The 26,329-nt window shown below is 40.1% G+C and overlaps 2 protein-coding genes across 10 annotated transcripts; both read right to left on the bottom strand.

Annotated features, from left to right (window-relative positions):
• Positions 1 to 1,137: 1,137 nt before the first annotated feature.
• On the bottom strand, positions 1,138 to 25,380 carry LOC120423152 (uncharacterized). Of its 6 annotated transcripts, none has more exons than XM_039586872.2 (6): positions 24,921 to 25,380; positions 13,695 to 13,826; positions 13,145 to 13,504; positions 10,890 to 10,976; positions 10,287 to 10,822; positions 1,138 to 2,027 (listed from the first exon to the last, which is right to left on the bottom strand). In XM_039586872.2, exons 1-6 carry the CDS (start codon positions 25,071 to 25,073, stop codon positions 1,796 to 1,798), a joined length of 1,500 nt encoding a protein of 499 aa, XP_039442806.1. In that variant the 5' UTR covers positions 25,074 to 25,380; the 3' UTR covers positions 1,138 to 1,795. The 6 variants fall into 6 exon arrangements, 5 of the variants coding, with proteins under 5 accessions (XP_039442806.1, XP_039442962.1, XP_039442880.1 ...); XM_039587028.2 differs by having other exon boundaries at positions 13,145 to 13,426; positions 24,921 to 25,378; XM_039586946.2 differs by having other exon boundaries at positions 13,695 to 13,811; positions 24,921 to 25,377.
• LOC128092352 (uncharacterized) lies at positions 2,034 to 5,378 on the bottom strand. 4 transcript variants are annotated; one of them, XM_052706002.1, is made up of 4 exons: positions 5,085 to 5,378; positions 4,852 to 5,025; positions 3,862 to 3,939; positions 2,034 to 3,367 (listed from the first exon to the last, which is right to left on the bottom strand). In XM_052706002.1, exons 1-4 carry the CDS (start codon positions 5,121 to 5,123, stop codon positions 3,011 to 3,013), a joined length of 648 nt encoding a protein of 215 aa, XP_052561962.1. In that variant the 5' UTR covers positions 5,124 to 5,378; the 3' UTR covers positions 2,034 to 3,010. The 4 variants fall into 4 exon arrangements, with proteins under 4 accessions (XP_052561962.1, XP_052561965.1, XP_052561959.1 ...); XM_052706005.1 differs by having other exon boundaries at positions 3,862 to 3,902; positions 4,893 to 5,025; XM_052705999.1 differs by having other exon boundaries at positions 3,862 to 5,025.
• Positions 25,381 to 26,329: the final 949 nt, after the last annotated feature.

Genomic DNA, 26,329 nt, shown 5'->3' with positions numbered 1-26,329 from the left:
CCTACAAAGTTTAAGTCAAATAAAAAAATACAAAAAAATAAAAATGGTCGAAATCGGCCGTTTTCGTAGAGAGTTGCTCCTATGCAGATAGGACCTTTTGAAAAATTAATCTAGAAATATATCAAATGTGGAAAAGTTTGTCTGTTTCTGTTTGTATGTTCAGGGTTTTATATTAAATTTTTATATTTTGTTTAAAAAATGCAGCTTCTTCTTTTCTATAAACCACCTTGAAAACTTTTTGAAGACATGTGTCCAGGAAACATCGTTTTTTTTTAAAATAACTCAAAATTTCAACAATATATTGTGTGCAAACAGCTAAAAACAAGTTAAAATGCATTTATAACTATTTTTAAAAATAATTTTAATTTTATAGAATTTTTTATGTACAGCTCAGAAAAAAATGTTATGTCAAAACCTGGATTTTTTTAATTCAAAACGGATTTTTTTATTCAAAGGTCATAACTTTTATATTAAATATTCATCCTCAATATAACGTAAACGTAGAGAATCAATCATTTTCATTATCGACGAGTCCGCGAAACACATAATATGAACCCAGTTTGTTCACCGTCTATCTATAAAGTCTCCAAAAAGTCTAAATAGTCTGAATAGTCAAATAAGACGTGTCCACTATGTTTTATCTACCAGTATTTTTCGAAGATAATTTTTGCATTTTTTTTACTTCTCTTTCCAATTTGTTCTCTCCAGTAAACTCTCTCCCCATTTCGAACAAATCAGCTGTTGAAAGGTAGCCCATATCTCAGCTCAAGATAATAACTGCACCAATGTTAAAGCAACCTAAAAAAATGAAATGAAATCTGCCAGTACCAAAAAGGATAATAAAAATTCAATGAAAAAAAATTATCTGACGCGCATTAAAAACCATCTGCAGATAAAAAAAAACTAAAGAACAAAAATATTAACTGAAATTCACGCGTTCTACTGCATACCAACCTCAATTGCGCTACTTTCTTTCGTATGGTTGCATAGTAGCTTGTGTGCAAGATTGCTTGAAAGTTGGGGGTGGTGTTAAGTTTACGCTCGAGTCGTGGAAAATTTTAAACTGTTAAATTTTAAGCTGTTTCAAAATAGGATATTGGGAGATGTGATTTAAATTTGAAACGTAGTTTGTTTTCACTATGTGTTCCCGTTTTAGATTTATTTTTATGACGATAAGCTTTAGTTTCGTATAAGCATGATAATATGTTTAATTTATAACCTAATATGTTCATGTTCATGTCAATCGAGTAAACTCCTATTTCTAAGGAAGCGTTATTTAAGTACTGTTGCTCGCTTGCGAAACAACTTGTCAATTTTATTTCTTAACAAACTACTAACTGTTACTATTTAATTCTCGTGTGGTTACAGATATACTTAAATGTGTACGATACATTTTATTCTTTTTTCAACAATGTTATAGACAATATTTCGACAATGTTCAAACGTTTGTGACAATATGTAAGAGTACGGTTACAATTTTGATTTGATGATTTCGATTAACAAATTATGTTAAACTATCTACTAGATACAACAATGACATTACATTTCGAGTAACTTTTAAATATTTTTCCTTTAAATCGAAACTTAACTGGAATATCATTTGCTTGGCGTGCTCTTTGGGTGAACTTTGCTCCCACTTGCCATGGACAAGTGGACAAAATTGCGTTAAAAGTTTGTACAAACTTTGTTTGGTAACTTGAACGTTGTTGAATTTCTGCTGCAAATTGTGTTTTCTGTCGAAAGCAAGCCCCATTCTAATCGGCCTTCTAAGCACCAAAATGGCACAAATGCTGCTTTACCGTGGTGCTGCGTAAAGCAGATTGTCCAAGTTAAGCTTGTTCTTGTTGGGAAGCGGTGCCCCGTGGCCGGGCCGGCCCCAGAAGGTGGACCACGTTTCAAAGTGCTGCCGGCTCGTTTCGAACTCGGCCGCCCGCGAGTTCTCCGTCCGGTGCTGCTTCTGGTCCATCTGGCTGCAAAGCTCGTGCAGGTAAGCGGGATCCTCGTTCGGGTGGGTGGCGTAAAATTTACTGGAAATGCGAAAATTCAGCGAATGGGAGCGAATGTTAAGGTCGGCATTTGCTACCCGATCAGAGGAGCGCAAGTGGTGGGGAGTTGTAGCAGACGGGAGGGATGTTTATGATGACTTGATGGTAATTTGTTTTATAAAATTGTACATTTGTTTCAATACATTGGCCTAAATATTGTTCAATAAACAACAATTTGAGTACCGTTACAAAATTGCTCTTTGGCTATATTGGCCCAGGATGGTATTTAACATAATGCGATTATACAATGTTCTAAAGATTATTAAACTGGAGGGTCGAAATTGCATTTTCTCGGAAGGAAAAATATTCGCCGTGAAATCCCTTACAAGCTGCATGTATTGGTTTTACTGCATGTATTAGTATTTCTGAAAAAAGTTAAAAAATGCGATTTTTTCGACATAAATCTGTCTCGGACAGACGAAAAGGGAGCGACCTTGGCTGACTGGTTACGGTGTTCGCTTTGTAAGTGAATGGTTCTGGGTTCGATTCCCATCTGCTCCCAACGAGAAAGTTAAGAACACAGAAATTTGAAATGATGAATATGAACGAAAAATCAAAGTCACTCGAGGCGGGGTTCGATCCCTCATCCTTTGGATTGGTAAGCAAAAATACTAACCACTAGGCCATGACGACTTGGTGAGCGTGAACTGGAATTAGGAATACTGTTACAGAGAGCGAGTTGTGGCGCTATAACCACGGAAAATAGTGTCCAGGGCATTCGTATACAACACAGAAAAAAAACCGATGGTAAAATCGCATGCAAAAGCATGCACATCACCTTTGTGAAAAAAATCACTTAAAATTACATCTACGAATGTACTCTGAAAAAAGTGTGATATTACACAAAACCCATTTTGACCCCAGGGATAGATATCGAGTTGGTTATTTTTTATTAGAAATGACAATTTAAACATAAACAAACCGATTTTTTTTCAATTTCATTTATTGCGCAGAAAATCTGTGATTTATTCGTAATAAAGTCGTTCTACCATGTAAACAGGCCAGATTTTCGACGCAGCGCAGTATTTTCCGCGCCACCACGGAATCAAGCAACGTCCCAAATTCTTCGAGCAGCATCCGGTGGATGCTCGGTTGTGGACGATATGATCGCGAACAGCCCGAGTGTGGACGAGGCGAACATCTTCTACCTGGCCAACCTTCCATTCGTGGTCGTGGTGCTGATGATCGAAAAGGACCGGGTGTGGTTCCTCCTTGCGGCCAATCTTCCTCTCGATCGAATGTTTCGTGGCCGAGGAATAAAAAGTCCTGAATATCGCAGCTAATCGAACTCCCGGCGTTGATTGGTGAAAATCGAACCAGAGCTGTGGAAGGAAAATAAAAAATAAGTTAAATTGTGTCAAAATCGTCCTTTTTTGTAAAAATATAATTCGATTGAAAGATTCACTAACTGCTGTTTAGATGTTCGATTGGGATGATCAAGAATGACCCGGTTGTGGACAAGGTGCACATCCTCTCCGTCGCCAACCTTCCTTCCGTGGCCGAGATCCTGGTTATCGAGAAGAACGACCTGGGAGCGGACGAGGTGCGCATCCTCGTCGTGACCATCCTTCCTTCTGTGGCCAATCAGTAATCCTTCCTTCTTCCCGATCATCAGTAACTTGGCCACGGCGGGAAGGTTGGCCACGACGAGGATGCGCACCTCGTCCACACCTGGGTCGTTTGTAATCATCCGAATCTTGGCCACGGATGGAAGGTTGGCCACGATGAAATTGCGCACCTCGTCCACTCCCGGGTCGTTTTCGTTCATCAGCATCTCGGCCACGGATGGAAGGTTGGCCACGATGAAATTGCGCACCTCGTTCACTCCCGGGACGTTTTCGTTCATCAGCATCTCGGTCACGGAAGGAAGGTTGGCCACGAAGAGGATGCGCACCTCTTCCACACCCGGGTCGTTTGTGATCATCCGAATCTTGGCCACGGCGGGATGGTTGGCCACGATGAAATTGCGCACCTCATCCACACCCGGGTCGTTCTCGATTATCAGCAACTTGGCCACGGATGGAAGGTTGGCCACGAAGAAGATGTTCACCTCGTCCACTCTCGGGTCGTTCTCGATCATCAAAAACTTGGCCGCGGCGGGAAGGTTGGCCACGACGAGAATGCGCACTTCGTTCACTCCCGGGACGTTTTCGTTCATCAGCATCTGGCCACAGAAGGAATGTTGCCAACGGAGAGGATTGAGGTTTTGCAGCGCGACTGTGTTTCAAATGTAGGTGGCGCCAAAATGAGGTTACTTGCCAAAAATTGTATTCCTTTCTGCTGTATTGAAGAACAAAATCGCTTATTTCTCATGATTCCCTGCATCAATCTTAATGAAACTGGTTGCAAAATACGAGAAAAAATTTTTGCTTTAAAATAATGAACATCAACTTTTGGGCGCGCAAAAATTTGTGACCTTTTTCTTTAAAAAACATGTTTTGAAACACGAAAAAATGAGTTTCCCTGTATATATCCAGGAAATAACCAGTTATATAGTTGATAACAGATGTGTTAACGTATATTCAACAATTTTTATTGATTTTTGACAGACTTTCTTGCCAAATAGTCCAAATTACTATCTTTTTCTAAATTTACAGTTTTCTCATAGAAAAATCAAACAAATATTGGAAAGTTATACACCAAATTGTTGGAAATAATTTTTCTCATTCGAATCCGGCATAAGTTTTACAAAAATGTTGATAAGGAAGGAAAAAACACATTTTTTCTAAAAATCATAGGTTTACGCTATTTGTTCATAGGTGGCGACACGTGTCTTTTAGCTTTGCTGCAAATTCTCTATGCGCACCTCTTCCACACCCGGGTCGTTTGTGATCATCCGAATCTTGGCCACGGCGGGAATGTTGGCCACGAAGAAAATGCGCCGCTCTACTACACCGGGTCGTTCTCGATCATCAGCAACTTGGCCACGGAAGGAGAGTTGGCCACAAAGCGGATTTGCCTTTCGCAGCAAAAATGTTATCTGTAAAAAGTTGATAATTCTTTTATTTTGAAAAATCAAAGCGGAGAAAAACTACTTACGACATCCAAATGGCTCCAAGTGGAAATTCCAAATGACATTTCTTCATCTGTTCAACGATTAGAACTGTCAAAGTCAACTACATGAATTTTCGGTAATTTTACACAAAAATTGGCAGCGAATGTTGTACACAACATTGAGAGCAATATTGCATAATTTTTTTAGCAATATTACACGTTTCGGGAGTAATGAGTGTTAGTATTTTTTATAAATCGGTGTGCTGAATAAATGTGTAATTTTACAACTATAAAAATACATTTCGATGTTTTACATGCAAGCATTTTACTACTTTTTTTGCTGTGAATGTCCCATCCCAGAGGGTCCTGGAGTACCAAACTTTCTTAGCATGGTGCTCCCAACGAATACAACCAAATCTCGGAGCGTATGGTGGTGTATCCCCACGCTTCTTCCTCCCCTGTCGATTCAGAATTGTGTTGTTGTTCGAACACTCGGTGCTCAAACTCAACCCACTTCAAACGAATCATGTCTCTGCGATACGACTTTACGCAGTAGGCCTGGCCGCTTTAATGCCTGTGATGTTTCAATGCATTCTAATGCAACGGCGCACTACAAATGTTAATAAATGACAAGAAGAGTGCTAGGCGTCATCTAACCTAAGGCACTCTCCAGGATCCCTTCGAAAGATTGGCTGTCCAATACAAGGGAATGGTGGAAAGAGAGGAATCACAAATCTGTATAAATAATTTCAAGATTTTTCAGGTGTAAACCGACAACGTGATCAAAAATTAAAGTGGAAAAATAAGGCTTTTAACTGCTTATTTAATTGTCGGTGTACAGGACCTACACCTACGTGGAAGACCAAGATTGTTTACTTTTTGCTCTTTGGTCTGACAGTCTTGGTCTGACAGATTTGGTCTGTCAGCTTTATCATGGATTTTGGTCTGGTCTAGGCGAGGGATAGGACACAGCACCTTCCTGGTCCAATATCGATAGTGCATCTTAATCTATGGACAAAAACCTATCGTTTGAGACGCCTTTCATCGTGCTCTTCCCCAAGGGGCACACCAGTTTGAAGGAGTTGAGTAGCAAGGTAAAGAAAGTGGGACCAGTCGTCGTCCGGTGGGTGGCCTACCGCAACAAAGAACCGCACGTGACCCAGTGCAAGAACTGCTTGCAGTTCGGTCACGGAACCAGTAACTGCCATCTCAAGCCCAGGTGCAGCAGCTGTGGGGGTGCCCACAGCACAGAAAAGTGCAAAGCAGAAGAAACGCAAGCCAAGAAATGTGTCAACTGTTCTGGATCCCACGAGGGTCTGGACCGCAGCTGTCCCAAACGTGCGCAGTTCATCCAGTCGAGGCAGCAGGCGTCCAAGCCGAAGCCGCCAGCATGGAAGAAGGACAAACAGACTCCTGCAGGAGCCGTGTTTACCGTGGCGGATTTTCCTCCGCTACCTGGAGCGGTGCCGTCCGTCGAGCCGAAAGATAAACATTCTCGTCCCGCAGGAAGAAGTAGCGAAAATACTGGCGCCGGCGCCGGTGCAACCCCGAAGGAGCAACAAGGTGAACGGATGCTGTACAGCGAGTCGGAGCTGTGGGCCATTTACGGAGAATACAGGGTTCGCTTGAGGCAGTGCAAGACACCCGAGGAACAGATTGACGAGATCGCACACTTGCTGACACATGGCACGAGATAATGATCATCTAATTCAGTAACTTTTTTTTATTATTATTATTTATTATTTGTTGTACTTTTGATCCTCGGTCCTAACCTGGTCGCAGCACCTAAAAGGACCTAATAAAAATAAGTTGTGAAGAAAAAAAAAACCTATCGTTTGCAAAAAATACACACCTGATTGAAACAGGTTTTGTATTGATTCCAAGCGATTTTAGAAAATTTGTTTTAAATAGAGAATATTTTATAGAAAGTATTTAATATTTTTTTCTTGTCTAAGAAAACATTGTTCCTAACATCATAATCTATCATTTAAAAAGTGAGCACTAAAAATTCCTCGACATGACCTCAAAATGGGACAGGCTAATGGCCACTGTAGGAGCCGTCTAGATCCTTCAGAGAAAATGTGGATTTCAGAAAATCGCACGCACTTTTTAAATATGTCAAATGATGCCAATTTTCCTTCAAAATGTTTTTTTTTTTTCTAAAAAGACTCCATACAATGGACATGTGAATATTCGAAAATTTTTACCTTGAGAAAGGATTTTCAGATCGGTTTGGTGTCTTGGGCAAAGTTGTAAGTTATTTCTAGTTATGAAACAGTTTTTCTTCTAGAATAATGAATTTCGTTAGTGTGTATAGGAAGGAGTTGTGGATTTGATTTTGAAGTTTTGTTTAACATTTTTTACAACAAATACAAAGAGCTGCTTGTTAAATCGAGGCACCAAGCGTGCAAGTAACGTGAGAAAAATTCGAAAGAAAGACTTTATGTTTTTTTCAATATTTTCTAACGGTATGTGGTTTAGGATGTGTTTTGATTTGAAATATTTTTTGATATTGGTTTATATTTCAATTTAAAAAAATTCAGTGTAACTACTAATTATTCTAATTCAACTGATGGAAATTCTTAAAAAAATCCAAACTTAGCTCATGAAAATTTTGTGCCATAAATATATTGTGTCTTGGACTATTGCAATTTTTCACCAAAAAAATGTGCAGGTGGTTATGTTACACATGACCAGTATGACAAAGAACTTTGCAAGATGATTGTTGAAATTTGCGATTACCTTGTCTGGTCCAAATGTTCCCAAGATTCACTGATAATTACGCAAGACAACTCTTGTGTGATAAATTTCGTGGCCCTGAAACAGGCTGTTTGATTTGAAATGTTTTAAGACATAATATCAACATCCTATCGAACTAAGGGGACGAAAGTTGCAAAGGATGCTGAAATAGAAATCAAGGTGAAATCAATCGACTTTCCTTCATCGCTTGAAAGTTACCAAGATGCAGAAATGTTTTTGCAAGGCTGTTGCAAGCAATCGATGGCAGCAAAGTAAATTAAGAGCGAGTCCATGAACAGGGCATACCCCTTTGTATGGGACGTCGTTTGGACCTCACCAATCTGCCTGAAATTTTCAGGGGTTGTTTGTACATATAAAACTAGCATCTGGCCAAAATATGAACACTCTAGGTTAACGGGAAGTGGGGCAAATCGGGACACAAAGTTTATTGGTTCAAAAACGTCAAAAATCTTAAAAAGGCTATAACTTAGGCAAAATTCAATTTAATTTCAAAACTCAAAATGCATCTGAAAAGGCTTAAAAAATGCAACAAAATGCAGAGAGAAGCATCGCAATTGGTTAAATCTAAAGGGAGTTATTGGCATTTTAGTGAAAAAATAGCATAATTTTCAAACTGAAATAAAAAAGTGTTCCATCCAGATATCAACTCGGTTCGACCTGCAGCTTGTAGGGGAAATCTGGGACTACCATCTGAGACTGAGAACGCTTTGGGTAAGGCAGTTTAACATATTAAACAGACACTTTTACTTTTAATGAATTTTCTGGTTGTCAATTTTTGCTCGGGAGACCCCTTAGATCCCATTTTCTGGTGATAATTTTATCATATTCGTGTTTCTGAGACAATTTCACAATAGAAACATGCATAAAAACGTTTATTTTCATCCATTTTAACCTTTTAAAAAATGAAAGTTAAAAAACATTAAAACAGCCCTTTATGGGCTTTAATTGATTACGAAATAGTTTCTAAATTTCGAGAAAAAGATTTTCGCAGCGGAATAAAACAATTTGCAACGCAGCAATCAATTTATTAATTTTTGCCTGAAATATGCAATTTATTTTCACTGCTTAACTTTTGATAATGACCAAATAAAACTTTTCATATCCAGTATCAAAAACCATAAAGTTTGATACCCATATTGCCCCTACTCTTATGGTTCGGCAAATGTCCCCCCATCGGAACATCCCCGGGGCCTCCGGCCACTCCAGGTGGTGGCCAATTCCAATTATCGACTCCTTCTAATGCCGGCTGGCATGTCTTGGCTGATCCATGCCATCTGCTTTCGGGCCACCAGACCATCTGCTCCTGATGTTGACTCGTCGACGTCCAGCAACAGAATGAATTTTCGGGACCAACCGAGCCGAGTTTTGTTGGTTTAGATCGGGGACGTATGTCCCGTCGACGATCCGAAAATTATGAGGTGGAGTGGGGGTAATTTTAGATACATCAATCTCACGTCTCACGATTGACTGATTGGGAAACCTTTGTTCGACCAACCAGCGTGTACCTAAGAGGGGAAATTTGCCGAGAGGGGAATTCGTCACGTAACGTTTTCGCTTCGCGAAAATTTTGGATTGATACCACGTATAGAAACCTTAGGACAAAGTTCTTTGTCAAAATCTAAATTTCAGATTTCAAGCCCATTTAAAAATGGTCCCAAAAAGGGTGTATAACTACATACCTTTCCAACGAGTCCAAAAGATTGGAGATCTGGTCTACCAAAAGTAATGCGCATTGATGTGATATTTATAAACTTTTTCGAGTCCGGATTCCGGACTAGTTCCAAATTTAAGGTGGCACCGGGGTGTTTCCTGGATTAGGACCACCCTAGTCCACAATTATTTTTTTTAAAGTCTAATCATAAACTACAACTTTGGCCATGGGAAACATTTCTTGCAAGAAACCAAATTGAGCAGAAAACCCCTTCTCAAGATATAGATTTTCGAATATTGGCATGCCCATTTTGTATGACCAGCCCTCAAAATTGTATAGAGCCTTATATGGAAATACAAATGATGCAAGATGGCTTCACAGCGAATATTTACAAAGACAAAAAAACAATAAACTTGTGTTGCGAAAACGTGGAGAATAACTTTACATCCGAGAATGGGTAAGGATCGGCCAATTATTGTGCCTGAACCTGAAACAGTTGTTTTTATTTATACATTTTGACGATTTTTCCCATACAAACTTCAAGCGATTAAAGACCTCCCGTGGTCAGAATGAGCTCAAATTTGCAATTTAGCCTAGTAATGGGCCAATCCTCGTTTTTACAGGGTAGCACCAGAGGTACCCGGATTTGGACCATGTATACTATCTTCCTGAATACCATTGCTGGTAGATCCCTTCCGGTGCTATAACCCCCTCCAACCCCGCTTCCGATCGGGTAGAAAAGCCACTGAAGTGATTGCTGTACTATTTGAGTAATGGAAGGGTATCTTGTGTGCCATGATGTTGGTTGGGGTTCGTTGGTTTTTCAGATAGTTTACCCATTGGAGCTGTACTTATCGATCTTGGTAACGTCGGTGGTCCCCAGGCTAATCGGACGCGGCTGGGAGCGCCGTTTGGCCAGCAACGGAACCAGTTCCACCCCGCCCGTTATCATGCAGTTCCGGGTCGGAGGAGCGGCACGAGCTCCACCCTTTCGGACAACCGGGGCCCGCCCCGGAGTCGTCTGCTGACTTTGCTGGCACAGACGGGGAACCCGCCGGTCCGTGATTTTGTCCGTCGAAGGATTCGGCTCGTAACCTCCCCCTCCTCCTCCTCCGCCTCCGCCGCCACCGCTGGGAGCCGTTGCTGGCGGTGTGAGGAAGGCCGCCTTCGGAGGGCTCACAATCGAGCGGGGCATTTGGGCGCTGCCGGGACCGGTTGGGGGGTCCAGACTATTGCTTACGCACTGGCACACGCACCGCGAGCAGCAGTTTGAGAACTTTTTCAGGTACTTGTTCTCTTCCTCGAGCTGGCGCTGCATTTTCGTTACGATGTCGATGTCCAGGTCCTGGAGGGTTTCCTTGTTGGTCCAGCCCTAAAATGAGGAGATTTGTTTATTGAAGCTGGAAAAAATATTGAACGTGTTACACTTCTCATCTCACCATTGATTTCATAAAGTTGTGGCCAACGTTCTTCGGAGGTCTCCAAGGTTTACCTCCCGGGCCAGGTTTCCCCCAAGGTCCACCATTCTGGAACAAGCAACAATATTAATAATGCAATTCTATCCAGAAGTACCATGCTATTTGATCATTTTGTTCTTGGTTCAGAGTTTCATGAACGCTTGTTCACGATTTTGGAAACTCATTTCTCTGTGTAACTAATGTTTAATACAACATCTGAATTGACTTAACAAAGTAACAAAATTAAGAGGTAATCGTCAAAATTGATCAAATCTGAATGAATTTATTGTTTTTTTTTTAGTAAAAAATAGCACATTTTCAAATAATTCAATAACACGGGGTCCTTTTTTGGGGGGGGGGGATAATATTTTTGGGATATAGCAAGAAAACTATCATATACATACATAGGAAAGTATGGAACATCCCCGTTCATTTGCGGGGTGAACGAAAATCTTTGGTCGAGAAAAATTAAAGTTATCATCGTTAGAAGTTTTTTAACTTTTTTCATGGACATGGACATGATTTATGGTCCAGGTTATATCATTTCTTATGGGAAATGATGCAGGGAATATTTTTTCTGAAGCACGCAAAGTTATTGTAAATAAAGGAAAAAAGTTATGAAGGTTTTATTGGAAATATAATGAAAATGGTACGTTTTATAACCAAAACATACAAAAATATGTTGATTTGTTTAAATTATTTAAAATGACTTGCAGTTGAGCTTAAACCCAACCAATAACACTTTTTGTAGTGATTTTTAAACATTTCTCAAAAAAGAATTCATCAAAATAAAGATCTGATTATCAAAAACATTGCGGTTTTGGGAAAGAGGGTGTACAATAGGGTGGGTACGGATTTTAAAAAGTTCTCAGATCAAGTTCTGGTGTGGTTCCCCTTGTAGGGCATACCCAAAGGGACTCTCACACCAAATTTCAGCTCATTTGGTTGAAAACTGGCTTGTCTCAAGCGGGTTCAATTTTACATGGAAATTACTATGGGAAATTTTGAATTTTCGTTCATTCGCTCCTACAGGCCTGGGGAAAACATGTAGAAACTTCTAGGATGGCCAGAAATGAGCGGAATCGTCTGGAGAACAACTTTCCCTAAGAGACCAGGTCGATTCATTCAACCCCCATCGAGCTCAACGGCAATACATCCGGGGTTTTCGGAACCAACGGTTTTCCCCAGAAAAGCAACAAATTTTCCTTAGCATGCTATGAATGCTTGATGAAAACCGCGACGCCACGTGTCAAACAGCTACCACGTGATTGTAAAATTTGCACCAAAACATTTTTTTTCTTAGTTGGAGGTTTAGAATACAGTTAAATAGTATCAGGATCACCATAAATTTTAATTCTATGGTTCAAAAAGTAATAAAAAGTAATTTTTTATAGGCGATGCTAGTCCACGCGGTAATTGTTTGACATGTGGCGTCGCGGTGTTCATCAAGCATTCATAGCATGCTAAGGAAAATTTGTTGCTTTTCTGGGGAAAACCGTTGGTTCCGAAAACCCCGGATGTATTGCCGTTGAGCTCGATGGGGGTTGAATGAATCGACCTGGTCTCTTAGGGAAAGTTGTTCTCCAGACGATTCCGCTCATTTCTGGCCATCCTAGAAGTTTCTACATGTTTTCCCCAGGCCTGTAGGAGCGAATGAACGAAAATTCAAAATTTCCCATAGTAATTTCCATGTAAAATTGAACCCGCTTGAGACAAGCCAGTTTTCAACCAAATGAGCTGAAATTTGGTATGAGAGTCCCTTTGGGTATGCCCTACAATGGGAACCACACCAGAACTTGATCTGAGAACTTTTTAAAATCCGTACCCACCCTAGTGTACAATTTTGTCCGAAAATGTCCCAAATCTCCAATAAAACCTTTATAACTTTTTTCCCTTATTTCCAATAACTTTACGCGCTTGAGGAAAAATGTTCCCTGCATCATTTCCCATAAGAAATGATATGACCTGAACCAATCATGTCCACGTGGGCTTATAGCAATAATAAATTGAAAAAGGCGAAATTTCGTCCCATAGGAAAAAAGTTCAAAAACTTTGAACGAGGATAGCTTTAATTTTACCCGACCAAAGATTTTCGTTCACCCCTCAAATGAACGGGGATGTTCCATACTTTTATATGCATATGCTTCTTGCCTCCCCCCCCCAAAGACCCCGTGACCAAATTCTTTCCAAAATAATTATATCAATATGTTATAAGCAATTATTATTAAACGACTCACCGCCTTTCCCTCCCCCTCACAGCTCCTCGCCTTCCGGTTCCGGTTCTCCTTCTCGGCCACGATCCGGTCCAGTTCCGCCTTGTACGTTTGCTTCTGGGCCGGGGTCGTCTTGTAGCGCAACTCGTTGTCCACGTGGTACCGGTTGGCGTCGTTAAAGCTGATGATCGGGTCGTCCGTGAATCCCGTCACAATCTGCCCCGAGGCACTCCGCAGTGGCGCTCCTCCTCCGCCCGCGCTCACCCCCTTCGCCGGCCGACTCATCGTGACCGGATTCCGCAGGTCCTGGCGGGGTTTCGGAGGGGATGGCGGAAGTTGATGGCGCACGTGGCGGCCACGGGGAGCGTGCGAAACGGGATTTTGCTAAATTTAGTACACTTAGAGTCACTGGTTTGAAAGCTTGTTTTTAGTGAGCTACCGTAATCTGGAGTGAATGAGAAAAATAATTTAAATTTTAGAACTCAGATTTCGAACTAATTCACACCAAATTACGGTATTCAACGCAACGCCACTCTAGAAATGCTAGAGATTCAACCCAAAAAAAGACACATACATTTTTCGACTCCGGATACAGTCCCTGCAGCTGGATGTTCCGCATCCGGATCGAGTCGTTGGGGGCACCGCCCCCCTTCCGGCCCCACGGCGAGTAGCGCTCCATTACTTCTCGGTACTGGAAGAGAGGAAACTGAGCATAAAGCAGACTGTCGCGTCAATTATTGTGGTTCCTGGTCCTGGTTGTTGGTTGGTGGTAGCGTGGAAGGTTGAGGGTGCCATGGTCATGACAAAATGCAATCGGAAAAGTGCAAATTGACGGTGAAATAAAGAGGGGTGGTGGTGAGACCAGCCAATTAGATATGATCAAAACAAATTAATCAGCCTGGTGGCAGTGAAAAGGTGGGCAATTAGGTAGAAATGAACGCGACTGCCTTATAATTGTTTTTATCTTTGTAAATTATTACCCCTTCATAACCCTTTCCAAAAAAAACATATTTAGCTAAAAAATATGCTTCTACATACTATTTTTCTTTTTCGAAAGTCCTCAAGTCGTCGCGATTGTGCTATTATGTCGCACGTCGCTTTTTTACGTTCCGAGAATAACGCGTTTTAATGCTTGACCACAAAAACAAAAACTAGATCACGCATTCAAAACAATAACAAACAATTTTTGGTTGAATTTGGTAGCCAGAGTCCCGAGTTAATACTTAAAACGTTTGCAGTAGTCGGTTATGTACGTGTGTCAAACGCGTTCTGACTTAAATCCCTTTGGTCAGTTGTCGCACTTACAGCAACTTGTAGTGTGTGTCAAGTTAGCACGATCAGATCGAAACTTCTTTGATATGAAGAGTGACAACAATATACGAAGTTTTTTCCAGCTTTTGTTGAATACATCAGGATTAAAATCGAATTTTGGGGTTCTGTGAGGGCCAAAAGTTGAGGCATGCACGTGCGACAAGATAGAACAATCACGACGATGTGATCCAACGAAATCATAATTGCGTAAAACCAAGCTCCCCTTATCAGAGTGCATCAAATTGAAAAACTTTATCAATCCGTTCCCACCAAAAGCAAACGCTTCTTCAGCTGCGTTTCCTGCTAAATATAGAAATTAATTTTTATCGCCGCAAAACGCTACAAATCGGGCACTCGTTGCACCACTGCACAAGGGTTACCAAGGGCCGTGGATCGCGTGTCAGAAGGCCGTTTCCCCTCTCGACGACCGGCGAGGTGCCCTTTAGTGCCATCCCCCGGTTTGAGCGGCAGCACTTCAGCCAGCATGCTTGAACAGTGCAGCAGCTAAAAAAGGGGCGCCATTGTTTACACTCGTTTACAATGTGCATCCATTTCCGCTTCCGGACGAACGCGTCGGGGGTGATTCGGGACGGCGACGTGTGTTTGACTGTCAGCGAGGTTAAGTGGACACTTAAGAAATGGTGTCTTATCGTGATTTAGAAGGGGGTTTTCCCGCTTTTGTATGAACAATTAATTATGAATTCAATTTCATATTTGAATGCTAATTTTTTTTTAAATTTTTGTTGCGGACATTTACATTTGTAATTGGCGAGTTCCACCTCTATTACATATGGGTTCTCTACCTACTCACACAAAATCGGGAAAGTTGCCCCGACCTCTCTTCGATTTGCGTGAAACTTTGTCATTAATCACGAATCCGAGGTCTATTTTTTCGTTTTTTTTTATATCTCGTGACGAAGGGGTGGTAAGACCCCTTTCATTTTAGAACTTTCGAAAAAAGAGGTGCTTTTCAATAATTTGCAGCCTGAATCGATGATAAGATGGAAATTCGGTGTCAAAGAGACTTTTATGTAAAATTAGACGCCCGATGTAATGATGTAGGGTAGAGTAGTCATCAATGAGACACGGGGAACAATCATAAAATGGCTCTCACAAGTCGTAGTTTCAACCAGGGGGATGCTAACGGCAGCCATCTTGGGTGATTGAGATTGATAACGCTCGCAAACTGCGCACAGTGAAAACAAAAATATTTCTTTTTTTAATAATTCAATTTTTGTTATAAGCATTACTTTAGTAAAAGTCAAATTACATAGTAGTTAAGTTAAACGTTTCATGTGATAAAAGTACAGCTTTAAATGAGGTCATCGGCCCGATGTGTGCTTACCGGCTCCGTGGCTTAATGGTTACGGCTTCTGCCTCACAAGCAGATGGTTCAGGGATCAAATCCCGGTCGGTTCCTTTGAAATTTGGAATCATGAATTTGAACTTTGAATATGAACAAAAAAAACGAAAAATGAATTAGGCGGAATTCGAACTCACGCCTTTGGATTGGTGGTCTGGGACGCTAAGCAGTCGGCCATCAGAAGGTTTACACTCTAGCAGTGAAATGATCCGTAGTGTTGAAACATGTTATCATCTCATATTAAATACGCGCTGATCCCTGATTTGCCTGATGGGATTGGAAGTCTAAATATAGATCGAGTTTCCTTCAGATGCTTGCTTCTATGTTCAGGCGGGGCCGAACAATGCCCAGCGACCTCGGAATTGGACCGCAAGGAGCTCTGTCATTCTGAAACGGGTCGTTGGAAGCAACGCGAGGGCTATCACCACCTAATACCCGGGACTGAGATAAGTTGTATCAGCATTCGGCATATACAAAAGTCTGATACAAACTATACTTTCCCATAATATCGCTACCGGTTAGCGGGTATTGGATTGGACCACACACACACACACACACACATCGGCCCGATGTGTGCTTAATAATCCCAACTTTAGTAGTTTATTTTGCAAAAAAAATGATAAAAATCACCTCACAAACATACACTTACTTTTAAACGTACATTGCGGTAAAATTTTACATAGAAACAATAATTACTTTATTTCCATTTTATGCCTGCAGTTTTTGTACTTTTTTTTACAGTGCGCAGTTGCTTTGTTTTGGTTCCATAACGAACAGCTGTTCTTTTGTGCTGGAGCCGAAGTTGACATTTCCCTTTTGTTCTGGTGCCGAAGTTGACAGCTTGTGTTGGCTACCGGCGAGCTGCCTGTAGTGAGATATAGATGTCGCCCCCCTGGTTTCAACCAATCAGGCTCATATTTGGGGGAAAGGTGTGTCTACTGGATACACATCTGCCATATTAGTGGCTTTGGTTATGGACGCTCCCTCGACAAGTTATTCATAAATGTTTGATTATGGGGTGTAAAAGTAAATTATGGACAAAAAATACTTTTTCGCTCGTAGGCTGCCATTAACACCAAAACTAATATTTCTTCAAATTTCTTTCGACGTTCCATAGGGATTAAGTTGGGCTACAATGTCCTTTCATTAGATTTGGCCAAAATTTATAATATACCCAGAATCCAGGGCTGTCTCATTGTTCCCCACTCATTTCAGCCCATGGGTAACAATGAGACACTTTGATTTTTCTTCAATAAACTTTTCAAAATCGATGGAAATCTTTCAAAACATGAATTAAAAGTGATTTTTGGCATATTTATAGAGTTTAAACTTCATTTAACCAAAAATACAAAGTTATTTGGTATTAATATATGGATTTTACAAAATTTCAATACTTTTTAGTGTAACTTTTGTAATTAAAAGTTTCATGTTGGCAAAATTGCTCTAAAATGTTCAAGGCAAGTCACCTGAAATGGAACAATACAAAAACATGATGTTTTGCTAGAAAAATGTTGATTTTCGTAAAGTGTCTCATTGTTCCCCAGCTGTCTCATTGTTCCTGCCAAGTGCGTCTACAATGAGACAGTTGAATAACTCTGGGTGTAGATGTCGGATCGATCTCATATTTTGGTCAATGTTAGAACACATTAAAAGAAAGATAATGCAACTAAAAGCTCATTAAGACATGCTGATGAAAAAATTAGAAACATCGTTGAAAGTTGAAAACCAAAAGTGTCTCATTGATGACTACCCTACCCTACTCAGAATTTAGAAAAAACGTATTTTTCATCGAAAAAACACTAAAAAAATTTCAAAAATTCTCCTATTTTCCGGAACTGGAATGTAAAATATTTTGGAACATGTAATTTAGTTCTATCCTGTTCCCCAGAATCCCATTCCCTAGAATTCCATTTCCCAGGATGCCATTCCACAGAATGATCCATTCCCCAGAAACTCATTCCCCAGAAAAGTTTTATTTTTATTATGAATGTACTTTGTTTCAAAAAGTGATCAGTTTTAAATTGTGAATTGTTTTGATTTCGCCTTTATTGTGATAACTGATGACAAAAGTTGAATGTTTCCCTTAAAAGTTGAAGTATTTTTTTAATGAAGGAAACAATCTCTTGTCGGTCAGTACTGCTGACAAAAGTTTAATTCTCCCTTTAAAGTTGAATTTTCCCTTCTTTAAAGAAGGGAAAACTCTCTGGACTGTTGAAATTTCCCTTTCAAGTTAAATTTTGCCTTCTTTAAAGGAGGGTCAACTCCCTTGACTTGTGATAACTGCAGCATGCTGACCCAAGTTGAATTTTCCTTTAGCAGTTATCCCTAGTAAAGAAAGTTTTCCCTTCTTAAGAAATGAAAAAAAAAAAAATCAATTAGTATCAGCAGTTATCTCAAGTCACGATGTCGTCTTTAAAGCGATTCTAATATTGAATTAATGTTGAAAATTTAATACCATTATGCCAATTGACCATTATGCGAGATTATGCCAAACGGCGTTATGCGTCATTTTTTCATTTTGAACATTTTTTTTTATTTTAAGATTTCGCGTTTTTTTCAACTCTGTAGAGTTATTTGTTAGAGTGTAACAATGTTGTACACAATTGTAGAGCAGACAATTGCAAAAAAAATAATATATTAACATAAGGGTTTTGCTTATAACCATCACAAGTTATCGCGATTTTACAAAAAAAATGTTTTGAAAAAAAAATACTTTTTATGTTTCTCTTTGTTTCGTCGTCCATGTCTTTCGCGGGTGACGATGAACGGCCATGATTGACGACGACCAACATTTTCAATTTTTTTTTTTGTAAAATTGCGATAACTCGTGATGTTTATAAGCAAACCCTTTATGTATTTATGTATTTATTTTGTAATTGTCTGCTCTACAACTTTGTAAAACATTGTTACACTCTAAAAAATAACCCTGCAAAGTTTAAAAAAACACGAAATTTAAAATGATTTTGTTTGTTCTAAATGAAAAAATGACCCTTCTAGGTCAATGTTGATTCAAAAAGTACATTAAATTTCCATTAAAATGACATGTTCCAAAAATGTTTACAGTGGACTAACGGAAAATGCCAGATTTTTTTTTTAATTTAGTGTTTTTTTTATGAAAAATACGTTTTTTAACATTCCAACGCCCAAGGCTCCAAAAAAGTTGGAACGGTAACTTCAACTCATTGGTTCTCGGGCACAACTCAACCAATCAAGATAATTCTTCTTTCCAGTGATTTGTTAGGATGTCTAGATGATTCTAGAACTTTGCAGAACTTAATTTGATCAAGTCTGTAATTTTTGCGATCAAAAACATCGTTCCAACTTTTTTTTTCGCGTGTAAAAAAAATTCGCCAAAAATTCCGCGGAGGCAGTCTTTTTGAAAAAGTTGGAACGATGTTTTTGATCGCAAAAATTACATACTTGATCAAATTAAGTTCTTCAAAGTTCTAGAATCATCTAGACATCCTAACAAATCAGTGGAAAGAAGAATTATCTTGATTGGTTGAGTAATGCTCGAGAACCAGCGAGTTGAAGTTACCGTTCCACCTTTTTTGGGAGGCTTGGGCGTCCGTGTAAGTTGGACATGCGTTGGGCGTTCCAGTGTTAATGAAAAATACGTTTTTTTCAGAATTCTGAGTACGCCATCAATTTCCCGTTCCCGTTTTCCGAGATTACTAACACAATAATCTGGCAAAAACTCCAGTTCTGTTGGAAGCAAACACATTAGTGTGCCTCAAAATTGTTAATTTTGAAAAAATACTTTTTACTGGGTAAATCCCGTAGCCTTAATTTTTCCTTAACAAAAGGATATTCAAGTTCGCATGTGTTAATTATTGAACTAATATTAAATAGTTCTTGACTAAAGAACGTTTTTGTTGCTTTTGCACTGACATTTCGTGCTTGCCATTTCATTAGGTCACAAGAGTGTGTCCCTTTCACACCTTATGTAAACTGTCATTTGAGTGAAAGGGATGCACTATTGTTTACAAAAGTTATGTGCCCTTTTGAAATGTTAGGCTCCATTTGTATTACTCATGTGACCTTGAAATTTAAGCATGCTACAATATTAGTTCGATAAAGATTATACGTATAACAACCCCGCAACACAAACTGTATTGTCATAAACTTGCCCGTGCCCAATCCAAATTCCCATACACGCACTTCACCATTATTCCAACCCTATCAACCTATCCCAACAAAATAAGAATTAGGTTAGCAGTAAACAAACGAATCAACTCGGTGACATCCTCGCATTTGCTCGTGGCGGGGAGGCAACAAACAATCGCCAGAGTTATTGATGTGTCGTAAACCCAAGACATCGTTCTGTGTGGGGCATTATGGCGAACAAGAGAGAAAATTTGCATGTCAAAGTTAATGGCGGAGGTTTCTTTGGGCACACGAGCAAACAACAAATCACCGGGATGACACACATTATAATGGATTGTCCTCACGGCAAGGAAGCAAAAAAAAAAAAATCATAAAATTGCAAACTGTTTGCATGAGGGAGAAAGGCTACTGAGGAGGGATGTGGAAATTTAAAAAATAAATGATTTATAATGCTTAACAAACATTTGATTATGGATTTTCCTAGAGCAAAGAGTAAATCAGAGCTAGCACTAGGAAACCCTCAGCAATCGAACCAAGCCTATAACCAATGCAAGTTGTAACGGGAATGGCAATAATTTACTATGGTTTCAATATCAGAAAAAAAACTAGTTTTGACTGCACATCATTGTCATTTACACTGTTTCATGCTAACTTCAGATAAAAAGTGAACAAATTGACCCAATGATCATGAAATATCATTCTATTCAAAAATTTCATGAAGAAACAGTCCTAGAGGATTTTTTTAAACGGTCCTATTAGTTATTGTGCTTCATTTACAAAAAATACTCTAGGGTTAATCAGTGAAATAGATATGTACTTATTTTAATTCTACAATTGCTTAAACGCCAAATCCAACTTTTTGAAAATCAATTTTGGAATTGAATTGAAAATGATATGCTTAAAAGTTTCCATGATATCTTTGATCCACTAAAATTTTCCTTTTTTTTCCTCTATAGATGGACGAGGATTGATAATATTTTGAAAATAATAATTAAAAACAGAATTGAAACTAGAAATCGGTGCATTTTGTCAAAATTTTGCATAAGTCATTATTTAATTGATAAAGGTATAGCAAAGGCATTCGACTATGACAAACAAACAAACAAACTAGACAAGACACGAACCTATTTTGCATTTGACAGTTTGCCTGGTTCGTCATATTGTTTTTGGAAATGTTTGTTTTCAAACAGTTTGCGAGTTTGGCAAACAAGTTTGCGAGCAAATAAACTGTTTGTTCAAAGTTTTACACTATAAATTTTTAGTTACCCTTCAAAACAATACTATTTTTGAATGAAATATTTTAGAGCCGATATGTTTTGGTTAAAATTGATCGTATAGATATTAGAAAAAATAAAGAGGGTGTGACATTTTGAACTTAAAAACGATGAAAATACATATGGGACATTTATGTGATCAGGGGCAGTAAAGTAGTTAGTTAGTATAGTCGTAACTATGATTATGAATATTACGGTTTAGGATAGTAAATAAAAAGTACTTCATACAATACATTGTTGCAAAATAAACAAATGTAATTTATTATTTGATTGAAAATAAATTATTTGATTTTTTGTACAAAGCGACTAAAAAAAGTTAACCCTTAGCCTTTTGAAGTTCAAAATGTCACACCAACTTTTTTCTTTCTTGAGTGAAGAGAGTATTACCACTGACGAACTGACGTGCCACGAGCCAACCACTTTTGACCGCAGTTGTCTTCTTCTTGTTTGGCGTTTTTGCTTCTAGCGAACAATCTGTCAACCGATTTTTCTCTCTTCCCTCTCTTCACTAGCTCTCTTCTCTCGCTTCGCGCCAATGTTTACATACAATATATTGTTGAATTCAGCATAAACTGACAAACGCTTTCGCCGAAACGAACAGCGCGCTCCAAAATCGTTCTGAGCGCATACTTTTTCGAAACGACGCAGATTACAAATTGAAGCATAGTCGCAATATCGAAAACACGTGTGGGAGAGAGAATTAGTTCAGCGAACCTGAAGGTAGATGGAGTTGGTGTTCGCTGGCGAATTTGCGGTCAGATTTTTCTCAAAAATATGTATGGGGTGGCACGTCAGTTCGTCAGTGGTATTACTTATATTGTGTGTAATTCGCTAAGATTTCTGTCCTTCGATTTTTTTAGTATTTTTTAATCCGGCTGAAACTTTTTCGGTGCCTTTGGTATGCACAAGGAAGTCATTTTGCATCATTTATTTGTTTATATAATTTTCCATGCAAATTTGGCAGCTGTTCGTACAAAAATGGCATACGAAAATTCCAAAATCTGTTTCTTTTGAATGAGTTTTCGATCGGAGAGATCAATTTGATGTCTTCGGTGATGTTTTTTTTTCATAACTTATTTTTATTAGGTCCTTTTAGGTGCTGTGACCAGGTTAGGACCGAGGGTCAATGGTACCAAAATAATAAAAGAAAAAAAACGTAACTGAAGAAGATGATCATTTTCCCGCGCCATGTGTCAACAAGTGTGCGATCACATCAATCTGTTCTTCGGGTGTCTTGCACTGCCTCAAGCGTACTCTGTATTCTCGGTAAATGGCCCACAGCTCCGACTCGCTGTACAGCTTCCGTTCACCTTGTTGCTCCTTCGGGGTTGCACCGGCGCCGGCGCCAGTATCTTCTCGACTTCTTCCTGCGGGACGAGGATGTTTATTTTCCGGTTCAACGGACGGCACCGTTCCAGGTAGCGGAGGAAAATCCGCCGCGGTGAACGCAGCTCCTGCCGGAGTCTGTTTGTCCTTCTTCCATGCTGGCGGCTTCGGCTTGGACGCCTGCTGCCTCGACTGGATGAACTGCGCACGTTTGGGACAGCTGCGGTCCAGACCCTCGTGGGATCCAGAACAGTTGACACATTTCTTGGCTTGCGTTTCTTCTGCTTTGCACTTTTCTGTGCTGTGGGCACCCCCACAGCTGCTGCACCTGGGCTTGAGATGGCAGTTACTGGTTCCGTGACCGAACTGCAAGCAGTTCTTGCACTGGGTCACGTGCGGTTCTTTGTTCCGGTAGGCCACCCACCGGACGACGACTGGTCCCACTTTCTTTACCTTGCTACTCAACTCCTTCAGACTGGTGTGCCCCTTGGGGAAGAGCACGATGAAAGGCGTCTCATCGATGGCGGGAAGCTGCTGCTTCCGCCTGATGGCGTGTACTGCCAAGACGTCCAGCTGATGTTCCGTCTTGAGCAGCTCCTTGATGTAATTTGGTTCCACGTTCGGGAGACCTCGCATTACTACCCGGTGCGGTCTCGCACTGCGCCTTCCGTGCGTGTAGAACTGCAACTTGTTCTTCTTCAGGTGGGCTTGCACCGTGTCGAAGTCGTCGCTCGAAAAGCACGTAATTTTGGTGCCGTACCGCGTCAGTTTGTGTTCCGGCTGGACATCACATGTCGCCATCACCTTCGCAAGGCGGGCGAAGCTCGTTTCTTTCACCACCAGCGGAGGCTGCTTCTTCTCCCCGGCCGACTTGCCGGTTGCTGGTACCACGGGGATGGTTTTTTCTGCTGCTAGGTTCGCATTGTTGTTGTTGTTGCTCTCCTCGGCTAGCGGGCTGAACTTGTTGTTGCTGAGCAGTTTCTCCACATCGCCGTCGTTGCCGCCATCGTCAAAAACGCGCTAAGCTAGCTCGAAAGACGACCAAACCCAACGAAAGTTGAACAGGGAGTGTTCGGTAATGTTGTAGGTATGGATAAGGACTACACTGAAAAAAAATTATGCACAGTAATTTTTTTGGTGATTTTTAATTTCACTTTTTGTCACATTCGTGAAATTATTTTTTTCTAAATCAGGATTAACATTTCAAAAGGGCAAACATTCAATATTAACTTTTAATATGTTAGTCTTGATTTGAAAAATGAAAATATTGTTTTTGAAAAGAAAATATCATGAATGTTTCATATTTAAACATTGAAAATCGGACCATTAGTTGCTGAGATATTGACATTAGAAAATGGTTTATTGTTTGGGTGAGACTTAGAAAACATCAATTTTCCTGTTTTTCAATCTTTGCATAGCAATATCTCAGCAACTAAGGGTCGTATCAACAATGTTCGAAAAAACAAAATATAGAAAACTTTCTCAGCATTGATAATTGCGTCTATTTTCAAAAATGTTACCTAAAAATGGCTATAATTTGAAAACGGTGCACTTTGTCGAAGTTTCATAGTTTTTGTCTGTGAAGATTTTTTAGTTTGGGTCTTGTCTAGTTTGTTTGTTTGTTTGTCATAGTGTTATGCCACCTTAATTCAATTTTACATGTGTAGTAAAATCATTTAACATTTTTTTAATTTTTTTCAACTTGTTCAACAAAACATAAATTGATCGAAATAAAAACGCTTTTTATACACTCATAAATTGGTACGTGGTCCGCTAAAACATATCAATTTTTGTTAAAGAAATCTATGAAAAAAAGAGAAAATGGAGTATCGGATTCGGGTGGTAGAAATGACAGTTCATCCATAAGAAACACATTGTAGAAAAAGCTAAAACTGCTCGAAAGCCGGTGTCTCTTTCATAAACCATCAAATCCATTTCTTTTCAGTCGACAATATAAGAGTCTAATAATAATGATTTCAAGCTATTCAGTAGCAATCGAATAGCACTGCACTTTAAGGCCACTCAACGTGGAGGTCATTCCATCAACTTTGCTTGGCATTTCGAGTCCAAGTCTATATTTTGTAATTCGATCGATATCCTGTGCAGCTATTTTCAAATCCATTCTCCGATAACGGCAGACAGCAATAACGTTGAAGAGGTCACGTTCAAAAACCGAACAAATTGAACTTAAACAAAAATGAATCAATTTAGAAACCATTCGATGGACGGGAGGGATGATCTTACTTTCTCACGAGACGAGATGAGAGATGAAATGTCGTCGCAGAGTCCTAACTAAGAATCCTTAGAAGGGGGTTGTTTGCCAATGTCTCTTTTTTTCTTTTTGATGATTTCACTGATTCCGTCACTGATCGTCACTTCGTGTTGTTTTTTTTTTTCATGCAAAAATCCGTTGCCTTACGTGGGCTTGCTCTTTGGCACGTGCCGACCGCTCGATCTGCTTCCGGTGCTGCCAGTCACGCTGGGCGGCCTCCGCAATTCGACGTTCCTGGGAGCGCTTCAGCTGCTGCGTCCATAGCAGGGGATGATCCTGCGGGTTGTTCGAGGTGCCCATCTACCATCGGCAGTACCAACAGCAGCACCGATGCCCGCTGCAGTAGTGGCGACTGTAGCCGTCCAGCACCGACCACGGATAGTACGGGCTCGGATAGAGGTACGGATACTGCCAGTCGTTGACGGATAGGTTATGAATCTGCTCCAGAAGGCCAACCTGGGCCAGGAACGGATCCATCGGACGCTTGCTCAGCTATTGATTTTACCCACTTTTTTCCACGCTGTGTTTTCACCGAGTATCACTTTTAACCTAGATTTATCACCTCCCCCCTCTCCAGTTATTGTCTGCCCGGTGGAAAACACTTTCCCTTCCCCAACTAGTTTAAAAGTTCAAACTGTTCCCCAAAGCGCACTACGCGGCACCGGTGCCTCCGACGACGGTCCACGGTAGACTGGCACGGAACACAACCGGAAAAGCATTCAGCAGTCCTAGAACAGGATTCGGTTTCGATCCAACAAAACCTGGCCGCTTTCGGTATCATTCGCCAGCGCGCGCGATTTTGATTTGCAGAAACCTTGCAGAAATCATAACCTAACCGTTCAAGGAGTCCCTTCCCAACATGGGGGAAGGACGAGGTAGGGAAAAAGTTTTTCCCGCGCTCGATGCCACGCTGACACGCGATTCTCACGGTCGCGATTTGGGTTTGGATTTTTTCGTTGAACCCAAACCACCTTGCGGGATTGGTTGGTGCAAGCATTAGCTTTGGGTAGGTTGATTTCAGCAACTTCATTTTTTGCTGTTGGTTTGTAAATTGTTTTAGAAGAATCCACCAGAGGTGGCAGAAAGATAAAAGATGTTTGAAAATGATAAGTAAATAAAATGCTGAAAATATATTTACATTCATTTTTCAGCAATCTTCCCAACATTTTATTTTAATCCACAACACAAATTCAATCATCCCTCTTATCAGTTACGCTCCTGCCCTTGCTTCCAAAAAACAAAATCGATGTGAAGGATTAATCCAAATGAAGGATTTCCGGCGAGTCGGCGCTGTCATTGCACCAACGAAAATCGTCTGCACTCCAAATTTGTTTCCTAAGGTCGTGACGGGGAAATTGCTTCCCCCATCAAGTTGCATTAGAAAGGGTTCCATTCGTTGTGTTGATGTCGCACCGTGAAAGTTCGCCTAATTAGAAAAAGAAAATTTTGAAGTTTTACTGATGGCCGTGAAAATTAGTTGAGAAGTTGTTGTAAAAATGTAACTGCCAAAAAGTTTTGATTCGCCTTTTTTCGGTTAAATTTATTTATTATTTCGA

The sequence above is a fragment of the Culex pipiens genome, chromosome 1 (assembly GCF_016801865.2).
Source record: "Culex pipiens pallens isolate TS chromosome 1, TS_CPP_V2, whole genome shotgun sequence".
Taxonomy (NCBI): Eukaryota; Metazoa; Arthropoda; class Insecta; order Diptera; family Culicidae; genus Culex; species Culex pipiens.
The sequence above is the reverse complement of the archived record's forward strand: the minus strand, read 5'-3'. Positions and strand labels throughout refer to the sequence as shown.

Coding starts and splice junctions, on each gene's coding strand:
- LOC120423152 (XM_039586872.2), bottom strand. CDS start 25,073: ATGGGCACCTCGAACAACCCGCAGGATCATCCCCTGCTATGGACGCAG. Junction 10,977..13,144: donor GTGAGGGGGAGGGAAAGGCG/GTGAGTCGTTTA, acceptor TGCTTGTTCCAG/AATGGTGGACCTTGGGGGAA. Junction 2,028..10,286: donor GATAAGTACAGCTCCAATGG/GTAAACTATCTG, acceptor TCGCATTTCCAG/TAAATTTTACGCCACCCACC.
- LOC128092352 (XM_052706001.1), bottom strand. CDS start 4,209: ATGCTGATGAACGAAAACGTCCCGGGAGTGAACGAAGTGCGCATTCTC. Junction 3,368..3,861: donor ACGTCCCGGGAGTGAACGAG/GTGCGCAATTTC, acceptor TTCCTTCCACAG/CTCTGGTTCGATTTTCACCA.